This window comes from Eleginops maclovinus, chromosome 6 (assembly GCF_036324505.1).
Source record: "Eleginops maclovinus isolate JMC-PN-2008 ecotype Puerto Natales chromosome 6, JC_Emac_rtc_rv5, whole genome shotgun sequence".
Lineage (NCBI taxonomy): Eukaryota > Metazoa > Chordata > Actinopteri > Perciformes > Eleginopidae > Eleginops > Eleginops maclovinus.
In genome coordinates this window covers 18,958,074-18,977,148 of record NC_086354.1, presented here as the reverse complement: position 1 = coordinate 18,977,148, position 19,075 = coordinate 18,958,074, and the positions used below count along the sequence as shown (strand labels likewise).

The following is a 19,075-nucleotide window of genomic DNA, read 5'->3' as shown; positions in this document are numbered from 1 at the left end:
GCTGCGGTCTCTCAGTGACCAACCAGAAAGTATAACCATCTCATTTCTTGTGTATTAAACAACTGGTGATCCATAAATACATATTCTGCTTTGTCCAGCTTTTTCATGTACAGTGGGTCAGTGAAAGGCAAAGGTCAAAGGCCAGGTCAGATGTTACTAAGATATACAGTATGTATACAGCCTCCCTGTTATATATGGTGAAGCCAGGCAATATGCTATGGGATATGATGGAGAAAGTAAATTTAGAACTGGAGAAACAAAATATTTATACATGTATTTGTTAATAATGAAAGTATATCTATGTTAAGTAAATCATGTATTAATATAATGCCATGTGCATATGTAAAATTGAATTGACACTGTAACCCCCTCATTTGTAATGTGTGTGCATTGCCCTTGTCCTTATGTATGTCTATAAACACAACAAAAAGATATACAGTATTTTTATCTGCTGACCGTCATATCATTGCTCTATATTCCATTTTTAAATGTTGAGCTTTATAAAAAATGTTGATTTCAAAATGCTTGCATCCATCACAGGAGAACACTAATGGGAAACTGTATCACTCTTTATGAAAACATGTATAAAAAACACAAAACAATGCTTAGTGGTTTAATTTGTAAATTAATTATGACAATAATACATTAATAATAAATAAGCTTGTCATCAGTTTGGCTCCATACATCCTTAGCTTTCTGATGATAAGTGTATCAAATCTAATCTGTTAGATAGTAAATCTGTTTTGTAAACTTTGACATTGTACAGCATTCTTAATAATAATAAGTTAATGTAAAGTTGTTTTCCTTGTTATACAAATAGACTTTTAATAACCATTTTGAAACAAATGGATAACCAGGGATAATCTGCTACAAACAACACTGTTGAAATGGAAAGATGGAGACAGCTGCTCATCTCTGTGAGACGTCAGCTGGTACAGTGTGTGGACTTCACTCAGGAGAGGAATCCTTGGCAGTGGTCTCCGGAAACTCTCCATACAGTCTGTTTAACTGTCTCCGTGTTGGAAAGAGCCTCCTTGTTGCTGCATGTTTACGTCCTCCTGCTACAGATCAGAAAAAGTGTTTATGCATCCTTTAGAGAGTTGATGTGGGCACACAGTTTGAGTGCAGGTCCCAGTTTAAGGTTCATGGTGCTGAGCAGGTGCTCCTCCGTCAGCAGCAGCAGAGCCTGTCCGTCGATCTCCTGAGAGCGAAACTCCTCGGCTACATCCTGACCCCCTGCAGGAGAAAGAGGATACAGACTGAGCGGGTGTCTGTCTGAGTGTACGTACTTGTAAACACATATCAAACTGATTAAATATCCATTTTATACCAACACGATGTCAAAACAGGAGCTTGGTCTAGCACAGTAATTGATTCACTCAAATGGAACCAATGATGGTAATGGCTAAGTAGATGATCACATACAAGATTTTTCATGGTTTTTTGGTTGATAACACTACATATATAACGATTAAAATAATGTAAAATTCTGAAAAACACAGATATAATGGAAAATGTTCAAATAAACAAACGGAAAACTAGAGCTCATTCTACAGTAGGATCTCATCAGGGTAAATTTCCTCACTTCCCACACTCTACTTCCAGCGCCCTTGCTTGGAAAACACCAACCTCCAGACATAAGTACTTCATTTTTATCATAACACATCTATAAAGTTTGGGGACAATTTCATTTACAACACAACCATATTTAATGTATTTTATGCAAGACAAAGGAATCATAAAGTGTCAGCAGGTTTCCAATAACGAATATATAGTACAATATTTCACCGTGAATTGTGTGAAGTGTAGCAGAAGAAGAATTGCATGACAAGTAAATACTCAAGTAAAGTACAAGTACCTTTAAATGTGTGAATAAGTATAGGCATGAATGTACTTAGTTGAATTCCACCACTGATACACAGGTGTCCTAAAGTCTCACCTGGCAGGGAGTTGATGAAAGTAAACACTTGTTGTACGTTCCACTGAGACGCAGCGCCGACGTCTTCTTCTTCAGAAACACTGATGGTTTCTGCCGTCCCCTCCTCCCCTCTCTCCTCCCCCCTCTCATCCTCTCTCCCTTTCTGTCTCTCCCTCTCTCGCTGTCTCTCGGTCTGTTTTCTGAGCCTTGTTGTCATGGGAATCGGAGGCTCATCCTCCTCTTCCTCCTCCTGCTCTTCCTCGTCTCTCAGAGAGTTTTGTCGGGTTTCCTCAAACGACCCACGAGCCTGTGGCGCAAAAAGAGAAATATCAACCAGGTGTTAGCCTGATCATACTCAGATGAGATTTAGTTTTCTACTTCAAACTGCAGCTCTTTAAACATGTAAAGTCGTTTTCTCTTCAAAATAAAAGGTTTCATTTAAAAGAGATGGGTGCATTAGAGCTTTTACTCTAATGTAACATTGGTTTTAGGAATCTGGATTTCAGCAAAGAGTTTGAATGCTGAATTAGAGGCTTTCTCCCTCCCCATTAAGCAACTCGTATTCAAACAATGATGCTTATGTGAGCCTACAAAAATATATTTCAACTTCACGTGAAATCCTTGATTCCACGTCACAAAATGTAATTGATTGACACATTTCTACTTTACCTTTCATTTCTTTTTTAAAGAGAGAAAATACATTTATAGTCCTTGGACTTTGAGACACTTTATAGACAAACTGAATCCATTCAACTAGAAAATAATCAGTATAATAATATCATATAATATAATAATCAATCACCAGGAGTCTGCTCTCTCTGCAGCAACTTGCTTCATGAGCAGTGACCCCAGCAGCACTGTGTGCAGTGTGTGCAGTGTGTGCAGTCTGCAGCAGTGTGTGCATGCACCGGGTCAGTGCTAGTAGCTGACCTGTCTCAGAAAGTGTTCTCTGGAGGCTCCGTTGACTCTGCTGCCCGGGGGGCGTCCTCTCCGGCCCGTCAGCCGGTGACCCCAGCGCCCTACTCTCTGCACCGTGATACGCTTTGTGCAGCTCACACTGAACCTGAACATTGAAAATATCTAAATGTTAAATTAGATTTATACGGTTCACTGCAGGCGAACACATTTGTTTACTGATGGAACTGTAGTCATAGAGTTTTATTGCTGAGTGCAGACAGAGTGACTGAGCTGATGGTCTGCATCTGGACTCTTTGATGGATGGAGGGTCAATGGGAAACATGGGAGTGATTACACCCTTGAGACATTTTCTTATGGTCTAAATGTAACTCAATGGGCTCCAGATGTCAGAGGATGCATCTCACCACCACAGAGACAGACATCAATTTTAGTTTACTTGTCTCATGTGGTAGACACTAAAGTCTTATTTATATAAGGAAGGGTGCTCTTTCTTGTCCATATTATGAAACCATATACTTAAACTCCACTACATCTCAGAGAGGTTGTACTTGTTACTCCACCACTTTTCTTCAACAGCTACCATTGATTACCATTTTAAGGTATTGTTGAGTGTTTTGAGCAGTAGTTCAGTGGAATTTGAATGTATTTTAAAGACACTAGTTTGTGTCTATGTTCATAGTAAAGAATGATCATATTTTACATCAATTCAAATTAGGGATGCACAATTTATACATTTTTAGAAAATCGTTACATGAACTTGTGAAATATTTGAAACACAGGAAACACAACATCTGTTACAGGCTTAACATGTGTTACATTTCCATTTAGCTTGAAGTATTGTGGAGCTACAGAGAAATCCCAGCCTACAACCAGTATTTTACAGACTTTATAAAACATCATTGTTTGGTACAGATCCCTTAGAAAAATTATACTATTATAATTTGTATATATTCTTTATTTATAATGGGATCATTGTGCAACTAAACTATATTTAACTGTCTCATAATGCTGTTTTCCATTTGCAGCACTGCATTTGCATTGCAGGATGGTGCTCGATATAACGTGTTCTTATTAATCAGAGTGTTGTTGGTGCATCTCCATGTGAGAGTGATTTATTTACCTCCTGACACACGTCATGGAGCAGAAGCGTTTGGAGCGCAGGAAGGTGTGAGTGTGACCTCGACCGCCACAGAACTCACACTGCAGCACGGATGCCGCACTCCCCCTCCGCTCTGCAACTACACAGGGCCAGCTGTTAGTCACACACACACACTTACTGTACACACACACACTCACATGTACACACACATGACCTCACCATCTGCTGCAGGGCCGTCCTCGTCCATCTCTGAGTCGGTTGAATCCGACTGGTCAGCGTCCAGTGGGCTGTCCTCTGCTGCCACGTCCCCGTTAGTTTGTCCCTCCTGAGATTCAGGAAGTGAAGCCTGCTGCTCTGCCAACAGCGAGGACGACACCACCTGCATCAAGAAGAGCTAAATCACACACACTGACATGGCAAGACAAGACACCTGTGTAGAGGCTCTCATTTTTAAGCATCTACAAGTTACAGAAACTTGAGGTTACTGTTGAAAGTACAATTGCTACAATAACTCAGCAACTTCTCTAAAGTATTTCTATTAAATGTAAAAGTGTACCTGAACCAGACATTTTTGACTAACAATCTCAAATTTGTTTCTCTGGATTTGGAATTGTACTTGTTTTTTGAATTTTCTTCCTCTGTAGTCATTTACTACAAAACTGGAAGAGACCAGTACACACCTTTACAAGTGAGTTGAATAAATAGTCTGGCGTGTTTTCTGTCTAACCTGCTGGGTGATGAAAAACGCGGCACTCATTGTGCACTGCTTGTGATATTTTGACGCAATGTCGCCATAATCACCTAGTGTCTCATACTGCACATGCAATGACCCTTACTTGATTTAAAAATCTTCAAGAATCTAACGTTAATTACCCATGAATAATAAGAACACATACTGTCAAGTAAAAGAGTTTCAAGATTAGATTTCCAATTATCTTAAGCATCCATCTCTAACAGATCGTTAGTGGTGATGTCACCTCCAGTGTTCGTACCGGGAACGGCTCCAGGCCTTCTCTGATGACAAAGCCCTCTATGAGGTGTGTGAGGACGTGGGTGGTGTGTATCTTGTCGGGGCTCAGGGGTGCACTGGTTGGGGAGGAAGGGGGCTGGCTCGGACCTCTCACCGCTGCTTGTAGGACTGGAGGAGGCAGAGGGGGAGACGGGGGAGGAGGGGTGCTGGTGGTGAGCTGTGAGGACTCTTCCATCACCGGAGACCTGATCACTGCGCGGCTGGATGTGATAGAGGATGAACCCATCACTGCTGAACAACAACAGGGGTAAAAGATAAAACACTAAGAGCAGGATTACCAGTTTAACCAATTTTATTCCAGTTCATTTTCAGGAGGTTTGAATAAGGCTGACCATTAAAACGTATTCAGTCAGTCAGGTTAGTTTTCAGTGGCAGAGAGAAAATATGAAGGCATTTTGACATATTTTTAACCATACTTATACATAGCTCTAAAACAGCTTTAGGAAACAGATGCATGGTCAGTTTTTTTACATTTATTTAACACCCCCCTAATGAGCAGAGTCTTTGGTTTATGTTGTGTTATATTTTCACCTGCACCATTCTGTTTGAACGGCCCATTGAGAGGAGTCCTGTCTCGCTGTGCACCGGGAAGACATTCATCTTTCCTCGCCTCTGAGCTCAATCCATTCACTTTGCACGTTTGTCCTGACTGAAAGACAAATCACAACAAACCGATCACATACTGTTGACATAGAACACTTACAAAACTTAACCGCAGCACACAGAAGCGACTCACCGATGGTGTGTCATTGTGTCTGACTCGATGTACTTTCAGATTTACAGCCACTGTTTGCGGAGGGGGGAAGTTCTGGTAGTTCATCTGGACCAGAGCCTCCGCTACAGGCAGCCCATGCTCCGTCAGCAGCACCTGACCCGACTGAAGAGCAAGAGCCTGGAGCGAATGCAGGGGTCGCCTCTGGAGGGAGGCAGGGGGGTTCTGGGGTAACCTGGGGAGGACCAGAGGCGGAGGAGGAGGTGGAGGCTGGTTCTGTGGGAACGAAGTCCGACGCTGGGGGGCGGCCAGCAGAGGAGGAGGCTGAGGCTGGACGGCGGCTGCTGGGACTGAGGATGCAAAAGACTGTACAGAAGGAGAACAAGAAGAAGAAGAACAAGAAGAAGAAGAAGAGGAGGAAGGGGCTTGAGGGTTGTGGTTGGTTTGTGATTGGGTACAGGGAGTTGTGAGTCTTTTAATTGAAAGAGGAAGAGGGCTTGAGTTGGTTTCTTGAGGCGCTACTCTGAGGGCGATGGGCTGGAGCTGCCTGTGGTGTGGAGCTCCTCCTGCAGCCTGCTGTAGGATGAGCTGGTGGTGAGACACCCGCTGGCCAGAGGGACAGGACAGCTGCTGTTTGACTAGAGCGTGGGTCTGCACCGGAGAGAAGGCTGCAAAGAGAGATGAATGGATAAGAGAGGAGGGACCAAAAAACCAAAACAACTTCTTGAAATTGGTCTTTAAAGCATAACCCAAATGACGAGCGTCTCAGGAGTCCTATTGCACATACCTGATTTCTCTTACACCAGTTTGTACCTTTGAAACATCCCTAAAGAGAGTAAAAGTGACACATCACTTTTGAAGATTATTGAAGCTGCAAGTGAAAAAATACTTTCAAAAGGCTGACTCCAGAGAAACCCTCCCTCTATTCCCCTACTTATTATTAATCAATCTATCCGTACAAAAGACAAAATGACTTTAACTCTTGGACTTGGGAAGGAGAAAGAAAATAAATACTGGGGAGAAGAGGGATCAGTATAATCATCTAGACTTTAAACAATTTCCTTTTTTTTATCTGAATTCTTATGCATTATGACCCGGTCCATTTTCCACTTCTTTCAAAAAAGGTTGACCTGAAGAGTTGTGGGGGTGTATTTTCATTGCTAGCTTGATTGCAAGCCTGAATCACACTTTCTAGTCAATGTTCCTTTAAACTTTGGTATCTGAACATGTTTTGTAACCTGGGGTTATGACGTGGTGTCCCGGTGTTTCTGTGTTGGATTCAGTCAGCTGGTGGTTTTTCAGCCCGCAGATCGACGTCTTGGAAAAAGAAGTGTTTGGAGTCTGGGCTTGTGATTGGGCGGATGGTTTTAAAATGACACTGTGGGTGGTGGCCAGCGCTCCGGGCAAGTGGGCACGCAGAGCGAGATTCTGCACCTGAAAATATGCGGAGAAAACTTCAATGTTAAAGTCTTTAGAAAAGTCAAAGTTTAATAATGGTTCCTCTAATGTTCATCACTTGACTTGTGTCATGAACGGTCTGAAAATCAACGAGCATCCATATTATTCATCCATTGACATCTGTTAATTTAAAAGAAAAGCTGAGAAAAAAGTAAATAACAATGTTTCACTTTGAACAAATTCAAAACCCTACGGCGTATTATGGTATACCATGCAGTGGAAAATTGTTTGCCCTTCCACTCATAGTGAACACCTGTTCACCTGTCCTAAATGAAAGGGCCAAAATCACATCTACAAGTTACATCACTATAATTCACTGATAGTCAACATAAATCAAAACAATAAAAAACATCAACACAGGGAAATCCACGATGACATTATAAATGTTAATAATGCAAAAATTTCTTCAACAACTTATGTACATAACTTTTAATTTCATGCAGCTCATGCTCATAATATGCAGCATCCTGCAGTCTATGATTATTTCAGTCTGGTGTTATTCAGTTTGTGTTATATTCTGATTCTGTGCCTGACAGTGTGTACCTGAGAGGAGGGAGGTAAAGCAGAGCAGGAGGTGACAGCAGGGAGCTCTGATTGAACTGCAGCCACCGTGGATGCTGGGGTTAGAATAAGCTAACAGAAGAAAAAGAAAAAAGCAGGGAGAGACAGGTGGCTCGGTGGTTAGAAACAAACAAATTGCATGTTGTGAAAAAACACATTCGGTAAAAATAGAAATAGGGCAAACAAGTCGTGCGGTTTTAAAGTTCCAGTGCAATTTGTAAGTGTGCTTTAAAACTTTGAAAAAGTTTGTACCATCTGAGTGCGAAGATACATCTGAGCTTGGTTACAGTTGGCCGGTCTGTTCCCCAGGAGCATGGCCTGCTGGGAAATGGTGGTCGCACCACCAGTGGATGTTTGGGTTCGTCCAATCAGCTGGGCTGTCACTGGAGACGCTGGAATAGTAATCTGTAGGAAAGACAATAAAGTTAAAAGGACAGTTCTGATTCTTTAGAGTGGGGTTGTGTTGCCCCAGTTTATAAGCAAAGCAGCAAAACGTATTTAAGCCACCTAAAAAAAGATCCACATTTAATCATCAATATCAGTGCACTATACTATTGACCCTGTTGTTAGACAGCCCTTTCCTACAGGGAACATCTAAACATCTAAAATATTCCTTTAATATGTCTGCTTAGCTCAGGTTGATGTCAGTTGTAACACAAACGTTTACTGAGTTTTGGGAAACACCCACAGGCTGATGGACCAAACTGCCACCGGATGAAGACGGCTGCTGCCTCTGACACACTGAAGCCTGAAAGACATTGGAGAGACATCATAGTCTCTGTTATTCATGTTTAAATGATTTTCCATGTTTGACCGACGCAACCCGACCTGCTGTATGGTGGCCAGGCTCTGCAGGTGGGGGCTGTGCTGGTGCTGCTGCAGCGCGGCGGTCTGCAGCATGAGGTGCTGCTGCTGGGCTGCATACATCTGCTGCAGGTACTGAGCCGCCATGCTCTGAGGTCTGTGGATGGCGTGCTGGATCACCTGATGGATAGATCAAGCACTTAACAAATGAATTTCAGTCAGTTAGTATTGTTAATTGTATTCCTGTTTCTCTTAATTAACTGAGAATGGATAAGTTGAAGTATTTAGAAAATGTACTTTTTAGAAAAAATGTATAATCAGCTGTTAGGATTGGAACATTCCTAGATATATTAAAAAGATGTTTTATTTTTGATGGCCAAGGGCTTAAGATGTTCAGGTAAGTGTCCATAACCTGGTCTCTCTGCAAATGAAAAAGCAATGCAGAAACCCCAGTCATTGTCTCTACTACCTGGACTCCCTTTCAAATACAAACAATGAACCACCAAGTCCCAAGTAATGTCTATTACCTAGATTATCTCTCAGGCATGAAAGTGTTTGCAGACACCTGGGGTACTGTCTATAACCTGGGCTCCTCTCACATGAAACAATCCATGCTTAACTCCCAGGTACTCTGTATTATCTGGATTCCTCTCGTGAAACTATCTATGCAGAGGTCAAAGGAAGCGTCTATTACCTGGACCGCCTGTCTGTCGGGTGAGATGATGCTGAGGGAAGTAGACGGTGCCTGGGTGCACGTGGTGTTGCCAGAGCTGACTGTTGCCATGGTGACCACAGCTGATGATGGGGTGGGGGTGCTGGTTGTCTTATTAGTGTCTGTCTGCTTCTCTGATGATCCCTGCCTGTCCATCTCCAGGTCACACACAGATCCAGTGATTGGAGAACTGTGGGGGTAAAACAATAATTAACAACAGGAAGTTCCAATAAAACTTTAATTGAATCAGGGGGATGGACCTGCAGCTGTCACTGCACTTGTAAAAGCTCAATAAAACTGTTGGTTGAAAATAATATTTCATTTAATTTTCAGTAAAAATTCACATGCATAAACAATAAATAAATTGGAATTTTCCATCCAGTGCAGCTCTGATCAGTTTCTTTTTGCTAATAAAGAATTCACTGGTATCTAAATAAATCTATGTGCTAATTAGGCTATGTAATATAAGCTACCCAACTCTAATATTATGTTGTATGTCAGCCTATGTTCTTGGAAAAATGCATTTTTATAATCAGGTTTTCATCTTTGGTAATTTCAATACAGAGATACAGAGAACATGAAACCTGCCAGTTATTCATAACATGTAGAAAAACAGATGAATTCATTGAGGAAAAAACATCTTTATGAATATGTAATGAAGATATGTGGAAGGAGGTAAATCATTAACGTTATTGGTTTGTTTAAAGGTTATTTTGTACCAATACCACATCTGTAAAGAGACAAAGGTGCCACAATGCTGTACGTTTTATTTATAATTTGATGATAAGCAAGCTTTTAAAAAAAGTCATACCTTATTATCATATTAATGTAGTAATATCAAAGAGCTAGCCTTTTAAAAAGACAGTTAATTAGCAATATTTAATAAGGCTAAACACTGATGGTCTAAAGCAGCTTGAATATTGATTGCTTTTTGCTGCAGAGCCGGTTCTGTCCAATTAAAAACCAGCTGTATCTTTCGATAACAACCACTGAACGACAACAAATGATCTTGAATGCACTGCCCATAATTTAAGAAATTCGGATTTAACATTCAACAATGTGATTCCCTCTCTGTCTCTCTGTCTGTGTGTCTGTGTGTCTGGCTGTCTGTCTGGCTGGCTGGCTGGTTCTCATCGCTGAGACGCTTCTTCGCTTTATGCATGCACAATCATTCACCTCTTGTCGGCGTTACCTGCCTGCTATTGAGAGACCGTCAGGCCATCAGGAACTGACCAGAGCCCGGCGCATTATCCCAGTCATGAAGCCTCTGATGCAGCAGTATACAGTCTAAAATGGAGATAAGAAATATATCAGACGGTATCCTACAGCAGGCAATAAAAACGCCTAGACACAGCACCGCTCGCTGTGCGGGAGGACCTTCCACAGCCGAAGTGCTCTGCATGGAGAGTCCCTCAGATGCTAGACAGGTTAAAGTGGCTTTTTAAGCGTATTACATGTGTTTATTTATTTATCACGATAATGTCTGGAGAAAATGTTGCCACAAAACAAAAAAAATTGGGATGCTGGGATTAACACTAAAATATGCGTCAAAATACAATTTCACCTACTGCTGATGGGCTCATAACACATGCATAAACTAACCATAGGCTTCTCTTCCATTTGGGTTTGCTTTTTCATGGCATAGCATACCGTTTTTCACTTTATCTATGTATTAAACGGGGATACAATGATTTAAAAGCTCACTATAGTTTGTGTTTTCTGCCAAAAAAGAATAATCCTGTGCTTGAAATAATTTGCTGTCAGGAATTTCATGGAGTTGTTATTATTGAATGATAATTAGGATTACTACTTTATAGAGCTAGGCCTTTCCCTCTTTCTCTTATCTGGCCTGATTTGCCCTGATCTTGCAATATTATATTATTTATGTTTTGTTAATTTGTCTAAACCATTAGTTGTTAAATAAATGTTATGGAATAGAAGTAGTAATACTCAATAAAAGAGGGTACAAGTAGCCTACCTCACAAATACTTACTTACAGTGATGAGTAAATGTACTCTGTTATTTTAGGTTTAGATTCATATTTTATTTGCTTCTATTTTTTTCTTTTATACATTTATTTTTCTAGCACAGCAGCTCAAAGGAATTCCCTTATTTCTAAAAAAGTAAATGAAAAGGGGAAAAAAAGAGAAATGGCTTTGCTTTAATTGCTGCTCCATGTTGTTGTTACTTCCGAACCAAAGCACTTGAATGCGCGACATGTCTTGAGTGCTTCTCCGATGTCCGAGCTCAAATTGTTGAACCTGAAAGCAGCACACACTCACATATAATGCTACAATTGGTACAGTCGGAATGCAGTCAATGGATGATGTTTTACTTTTCGGAGTTGTTTACCATATAATTCTTATTTGTTATATATTATTGACTGAAAACATGCTTGATATTATGCCTTCTAATGTTTTTGACGTAAAATGTGTCAGCATACATGTCTGTGTGTCTGTATGCGCAACCCCATGCATTCCGACAATGGACTCGCCCGTCGTCAGGCCTTTGCAGTAGGGAGTTGTTTGGCGGACCCCGCAAGTTTTTCTTTACTTTACATGTTATTTTAGTTTCTCTGAGGAAGGCGAAAACCCTCGTTTTTATCAACACTAGCCTCGTTCTTCACTCACCGTGTCGAGGGACCTAAACAACAAAGTGTTTCGGGGCGTGGTACACATACTAGAGAGGCGGAGAAGGAAGGGAGGCATCGGGGATTCAGACGGACCACGGCTGAGCTCAGGATGCCGACGGTGCGGGACAGCACTATGTCCCACCCCGGGGAGAATTCCCACCAAGTCCGGGTGAAGGCGTATTACAAAGGGTAAGAAATCATACCAACATGTCATTGAGGTTGTCATTATCCTACTAGGAGTAGTGTTAATACTTGGTACGGTGGCTAATCAGTTGGCTAACATTAGCTAACCCGGCTAACGGCTTGCTAATGCTGGGTTCGGGGGTTTAGGGATACTTGAGCAGGCTGCTGAAACTGTCCAGACCTGCTGTCAGTGTGAAGCCAGACCCTCTGTGTTGTTAGATATACGTTACAGCTACACTGTGGAGTTGTCAAGTGATTTAAATTCAGTCAAATATAGTTAATGATCGAGTTTGAAACAGAGTTAGTCTGTCAGCTAGTTAGCTTAGTAGCATTGGCTGCTAGTTCAACTAACTGTCACTGGTAGATTGTCCCCACTTCACTAGTCCTATTGTAAAACTGATTTAAGGTTATAACGAGCATAACAGGCTTTACACCAGCTAACATAAATTATTTGTAGGCAATTGCCAATTAGCTATGTCTTTAGGAGATTGGCATTATGACAACAGGAAATCATGACAGCCTTGTATTGATTGATATCGATACCAGCATTGGTAACTATTTAGGAATGGAAAAACGAAATGGGTTTTATTTTTGATCCTTATCCTGTTGCACTACCTCATAATGTCAAGTCATGCTGAACTGTTTATTTCAGTTGGTAGTTCTGAATAACTCATTTAGTGTTTATAATACAAGGAATATAATTCAAAGAATGTCCTATCATCAACTTGTGTTTATATGTCTTTTTTAATTGGGGTGAACGAGTTAATTATTCTATTAATATGGGATTTTATCACAGTACAAAGGTCAGTTTCCACTTAGTTTTTACTTCATCTGCACCCTATCCTGAATCCCACCTAAGACTGCAGTTCTGATTATTTTCATTACCGGTTCATCCGTTGATTATTATTTTGATTAAGTAATAAATGGCTTAGTTTAGGAAATGTATAATAACCAGTGAACACGTCTTTAAAGCCCTATGTTTGTCATCAAATATCTTATTTTGTGTAACCAACAGTTCAAAAACCATGGACATCCAATTTCTGTGATACAAGTGATCTTAAAGATGCTGAAACAGCATCATTGAAATATGTAAAAGACGCTACCTTTTTCAAAATTGCAGCTGGATAATTTCCTGTTTATATACTTCTAGATTAATTGTTTCGGCTCTAGCCCTTACGTCATCTCTTCCTAGATCTAACCTTAATTAAGCCCTAACTCCTGCGACGGGTAGCTGGGAAAACACTTTCCTTATGGCAGAGAACCTTGCCCACAAGACAAACAATAGAAAATAAACACATAACCCTAATTGTTCTATCCATCCCTGGTATAGCGATGCCAGTGCTTTTGAATTTTTGTCATACCAGACCTGGCAGAGGCAGTTTACCTGCTTTAGTTTCGCACTAGGATGTGATGATGGAAAATCATTGGTCACCCAGTTGCTTTTTTGACACTCCCTGCCTGACTGGCTCTGTTTGATGGAGCCAGTGACTGGAGCCCTGCCAAGACTTGAAAAACGTGAAGTGCAAGTCAGCCAGACCTCTTGTATTCTTCCCTGGCTCTGTGACACACCTCACACACTCAGTGTGGGCTGAGATTAGTTGTCATCGCACACAACAAAGCATCTGAAGTATTTATGAGGCTGTTGCTGAGGAATCTCAGCTATGCTGCCAAAGCGGGAATGCAGTCAGATTGTCTCGTTATCGAGTCGCATTAAGCCAGGACCATCAGGGTTGTTATTGTTTCCCTGCAGAAGTTAGGAGTGGGAGATCGGAGCAAGATACTCGATTGGTACAGACATATCACCACATGCCAGTACAGTTTCGTTACTGTTTTTTTGTCAAACATCATAACGGTTATAAACCTTCTCGAACTATATAATCCAAATATACACATCTTTAAAAAATCAATGGAGTCAGGGCAATTAAAACATATTCTCTGCATGACCATCTACTCTCTCCATCAGTCTTAGTATAGTGTCTTGTTTTAAGTCCATTCATGCCTATTTGCATGTCTGCTGTCTGTCAGTGTTAACATCAGCAGACTGGTGTCAGCCTGTAGCAGTCTCGGCCTGTCACCGGCTCCTCTTCATTTTCCTCTCATTCAGGCTGATAGCCAATAGAGAAGTGTAAATGACTGAGACTGACAGATATTGATCTGTACAGTACCAGCAGATGGATTGCAAATTCAATTTGGTTGCACTTCCAACAACAACACTTTTTTATCATCAATTCATTTCTTTATTTTCTCAAGTGATTGATTTTGAATAAAATGTGTCCGTCACAGTTTCCCAGGGCACCAATTGACCGCTTTGTGGGTTTCTTTCCCTTCCGTAGTTCAATAACTGAATAATAACCAGTTTATTGTTTTATAAAAAAAGAGAAAACACCAAATCCTCTCATTTAAAAGAAAGTATATGTTTTCATTTTGAATTATAATAAATTATTTCTGGTTTTAATTATTTGAAATATCGATACTTCTGTTTCATTGCATTATGCTTCGGATGCAGTTAACCGTTTTCAATTTTGTGTAGTTATAAAGAATTTTTAGGAAATCTGTTATTATTTACAGTGTAACATTTTGTAAATACCAGCTGATCCTTTTCTTGCTCCACTACTTATCCAACATATCTATTAATACCAAGCCCGGTATCTTTTTGTATCAGTATTTAATTTATCAAACTTTTCTTATATAATACAGCTGCTCAGTGCCCACTTATACGGAGGAACGTATATATGGCCTGCTTGACATGTCTTCCTTGATTGCTTGTCATGTATTGCTACCTACACTCTTTCGTATGTATATGAAGGGTTTTAATTGGGCACAAGGGAATGTTTTTGACAGCTGAAAATGTATTGTTTTTATGATAAGTCTTTACATAGAGAACACAGTTTATCAAAGCCTGTATGAACTTTGATCCTGCTCCTACAGCAAATGAATGATGTGCAGACGTTCATTTGAAGGTAATTAATGAATCACATTTTAGTTAAGCTTTATTTTTAGCTATCCAATGTTATGTGAAGGACTTTGTTTTTCCATAATGGACCCGCAGGAGTTCCCATATGTAGTATACCTCCTGTGCGGGTTGATGTTCAACCACATGTTTACCTAGGTGGAGGAATCTGTTTGCGTGAGCCCAGGAGTTCAGCTAACTTAATTTGAGAAAATATTGAAACAAAAACTTTTTAGTCAGCTCAGCATTCCTAAGAAAAAGTTTTATCTTACAAAAATGCTAAGCTGTTTATACGGTGGTGGGTCGATGTTACTGCCAGTGACAGGCCAGAAAAAAAACATTATTATGCCGAGCTGCCAAAGACTAACAAGAGGCTTCTTATGTGCCAGATCAACTTCAGGATTCCTGTGCGAGGCATGTTGTTTGGCAGGAAACTGGGATTACACTGGCTCGACGAAGCAGTTCAGATACTCTCCTCTTTTGAAAGGAGTTGCTCTTCTCTTTCAAAGACCCTGCCATCTGCATCAGTGCTTCAAGGCTCAGCTTTGTTTAAAATATGGGAAGCGTTCGTTGTCGTGCCATTTACTTTTTGCTCTGAAAGCCCTGCGAGCACTCAACCACAAAGTCGTACACCCCTCACCCACCCGTCCGCTGACACACATCTTGACTTACGAGTCTGCGCTAACGTACGTGTGTTGTGTGATGCAGCGTCTGCACGTCCTGCACACTGTGTTAGCGTCAGCGCGCCGGCCAGTCGTTCTCAGTGACTCTGTCTCAGGCTCGGCAGGAGGGCTTTTTCAGTCGGAGCCAGACTCGCTCATGTTCAGCACAGCAGGATGGCCGTGTTGCCTGGAGACCACAGCATCCTGCAGCCTATGTTTTCTTTCACCCATACCCTGTTGGCTCTTCTGATAACTTCATCATTCTTCTTCTGTATTTGTTTGTGACGAGTCAGGCAGATTCTTGATATCAGAGCGTCTGCAGGGTGGTTGGGTGAAGATGATTGATAATCATAATTAGATATAATCATTACAATATTTCAACAAGCAACACAAAACAAACAGAACAAAGACAATATTCTGCTTCTGTCTTTATTTGTAATGTTTATCCTGCCGAAAAAACAATGCTTTCTCTGAAGCCTAAAATGTTTGCGCTTTAACGTCACCATTTGTATAACCACAATAATAAAAACTATAATTCAACTATATCACTCTTTGAGTGTAAAAGAAAGAGACATGGGGGATAGCACTTCCGTGACGGGGAGACAGAGGGTCCGAGGTTTTCATAGAAGCCCAGAGAGGCAGGCAGACCCTTCCTCCTGCTTGAGTGCTCCTCACCGGCAAATGGCTTCATGTTGGCCAGATGGGGCTCCATAGTACTACTCACGGCAGACCAGACGCCAGGGGCACAGGCCGGCACTCTCCTCCTCCTCCTCCTCCTCCTCCTCCTCCTCCTCCTCCTCCTCCTCTTCTTCCTCATTTTAATTTGGCTTTACTGTAAGCAGCAGCAGAGGAATGCCAGGTCTGTGAGGAATGCTGCAACCTCCCAGTTACTCAGCAGTGATGAGCGTCCAACCTCTCGATGCAAAATCCTTCTGCCTTAGTCACTCTGAGGAATCGCACCACTCGGTTTCCTTCGTCAGAGATCCTTTCTTTCTGAAGATAACTATGAGGTTCCTTTTTAGAAGACTGATGGATATATTTACATTGTGAATTGTTAAAACATGCATACTGTCATAAGTCACCCAACAGCTTCCTGCTTGTCAACCTCGTTTTTAAAATATTGCCATTTGAACTCCAGGTTCAATTAGCATTTTTGGGTAGATCTGCTTGGGCTGTTAAATGGAAGTAAATAGTGTAAAATGCCAAACATCCTAAAAGTCAAAGAAAACCAGCATGATTTTGCACCAGATAATCTTATGTATTTGTAAAAAAATGACCTGAAAGACTGATCGTTAAAGTCTATCAATATTTTTGTAAAGACGAATCAAAGCATCATGTTCTCAACTTAAGACATGCCTAACTTCTCCGTCCGTCTCAAACCCAAATAAATTGTGTTTAAATCGATACAAAACAAAGAAAAAATAGAAAATGAAAGCTGCAACTAACATTCATTGTTAACGTCAGTTATTTTCCAGTAAATGTTTCCGTTTAGCTGCTTTTACAACTGCCCATAACCTGTAATAAAAGCCTATCAAATTCCAGAGGCCAAAGTTGACATTCAATGCCAAAATATGTGTTGTGTTTTATAGAACAGCGGCTGATTATCTCATTCGATCAGCTGGATACAGCGAAAGTTTGGCATAATTTCCTTAAAAATCAATACATTTTCTGTCCATCCTAGGTAAGAATACCTTTTTTGAAAAAGTGTTTCAGCTTTACAGGAGATATTTGGCATTCCTGCTTTAATAAACGACTGAAGTGATTCATCAATCATCAAGCTTGTCTTTAGGTTATTTTTGTTTTGTGTTCCTGCTTTAAATATATTTGAATCTCTTTGTAGTCCCTGCCACTTGCCTGTAAGTGCTATCCATTAGCGTAGCCTGTATCTGTGGCACAAAGGATGTTGTTTGGTCACCTGAGACGCAGCTAAACTTTAACTACACCGCAGACTCGGTGTTTAATGAACACACGCTCGGCTCAGGTCCAGTCGCACGTGACACAGTTAAAGTGGCCTGCTGCTATTAATGCGTGCCGGTACAGTCTACAGTCACAGTGTGGGAACCTTTTAGTGTGCTGTGTGTGTGAGTTTGTTCATACACGGTCTATCTCCTGATGTTATCAGGCCTTCAGGAGGAAGTAGCTGCCATGCAGGTCCTCACAGGCAATGATTAACACCAGCAGGATGGAGGGAGAGGGAGAAGAGGGAGGCATCAGTCCGATCATTACATCAGTTTAGCTCAGAAGGGTTTCCTAATTCTTTACGCGGGATTTTCACTCAAGACAGTTTAATACATGCTGCGTGGAATCTGCACTGCTGGAACTGAATCGATGGAAGCTTCATTCATGATGCTGACATCTCGCATGTAAATCAACAATCATTGTATTCTGTTTCGACCTGGTATCTTTGCAGAGTCGAAGATTAAGATAAGACTCCAATGATATTGATATATTTATTTTTAAAATTAGATCCATTAGGAACGTTTTCAACTCCAAAGATTTCCAATAAATCCAGAGCGCAGGCAACAATAAATATTCATTTTAAAAGATAGATGTAATCCCTTTTATAAATTCACAACATGTTCATAAAACAATATATTACTAATGTTTATTCTTTCAAAAACACAAACATTTACGCTCCTGTTTGCTACCACGCTAATGGCACCATTTATAACATTATATCCACAACAACAAAATATGTTTGTCGTCATTATTTTATCCACTTTTGGCTTTTCCTTCTGTATGAGTTGTTTTGTAAGAGTGTGTTGATTTAACAAAAAAACTAATGAGAGGATTTAACGTTTTGTTCTTATGGTGATGTCACTTAATATGAAAACAGATATTAAAAGCTTCATTTGAAAAAGTCATAAATGCTTTGAATGTAAAAAGAATAGCACTTGGTTACAGCCCTATAAATCACACTGTGGTATTATTTGCGTGTGTTTGCTCCTGGCAGTTTCCGACCCTACAGTGACCTTACACACTCTGACTGTCCTTGGACTTTTACAGCAGATGTCCTTGAAAGTGTGTGTTGTTTGCTCCATGCGTTTGGGGTTTTATCATCCCGCTGTAAAGCTCTCAGGTTGATGAAAACCGGGGTTCTTCTTTGACGATGGCAGTAAAGGGAGGGTGAGAGGTCCTTGTCCTTGCAGGTCACTCCCCGGCTGGTTTACCGTTCTTATGCCCTTGTTTCGGCCCCTTCTGCCAGACCCCGTGTCGCCTGAAGACCTGTATAAGAGAGTACCATCTCCATCCCTCATCTCTGAGTTGTAAATATTGCTGAGGCTGGGAATAAGGGACATCAATCCCAAGGGCGCGATGAAATGTTAAGGGGTAGATGATCCCACCTACGGTGTTTGAGTGTCTGTGTGAACTGAAGAGACAGAGTGTCATGAGGAGCTTGTTGATTAAGCCAAGTTGTCTGACTGCTTTCCGGGAA

At 40.9% G+C, this 19,075-nt stretch overlaps 2 protein-coding genes across 6 annotated transcripts in view; one reads left to right on the top strand and one right to left on the bottom strand.

Annotated features, from left to right (window-relative positions):
* Positions 1 to 463: 463 nt before the first annotated feature.
* On the bottom strand, positions 464 to 13,152 carry phc3 (polyhomeotic homolog 3 (Drosophila)). Of its 5 annotated transcripts, none has more exons than XM_063885133.1 (16): positions 13,131 to 13,152; positions 10,409 to 10,499; positions 9,195 to 9,402; positions 8,525 to 8,680; positions 8,385 to 8,444; positions 7,949 to 8,101; positions 7,679 to 7,768; positions 6,916 to 7,111; positions 5,702 to 6,345; positions 5,497 to 5,614; positions 4,913 to 5,196; positions 4,155 to 4,314; positions 3,957 to 4,074; positions 2,849 to 2,981; positions 1,940 to 2,225; positions 464 to 1,236 (listed from the first exon to the last, which is right to left on the bottom strand). In XM_063885133.1, exons 3-16 carry the CDS (start codon positions 9,366 to 9,368, stop codon positions 1,082 to 1,084), a joined length of 2,727 nt encoding a protein of 908 aa, XP_063741203.1. In that variant the 5' UTR covers positions 9,369 to 9,402; positions 10,409 to 10,499; positions 13,131 to 13,152; the 3' UTR covers positions 464 to 1,081. The 5 variants fall into 5 exon arrangements, with proteins under 5 accessions (XP_063741203.1, XP_063741206.1, XP_063741205.1 ...); XM_063885136.1 differs by having other exon boundaries at positions 4,928 to 5,196; XM_063885135.1 differs by having other exon boundaries at positions 4,913 to 5,193.
* Positions 11,551 to 19,075, top strand: part of prkci (protein kinase C, iota) — a 28,983-nt gene continuing 21,458 nt past the window's right edge. Inside the window, 1 exon segment of the mRNA XM_063885138.1 lies at positions 11,551 to 12,033. Within this exon segment, the coding sequence (XP_063741208.1) occupies positions 11,954 to 12,033 (80 nt within the window). The 5' untranslated portion in view covers positions 11,551 to 11,953.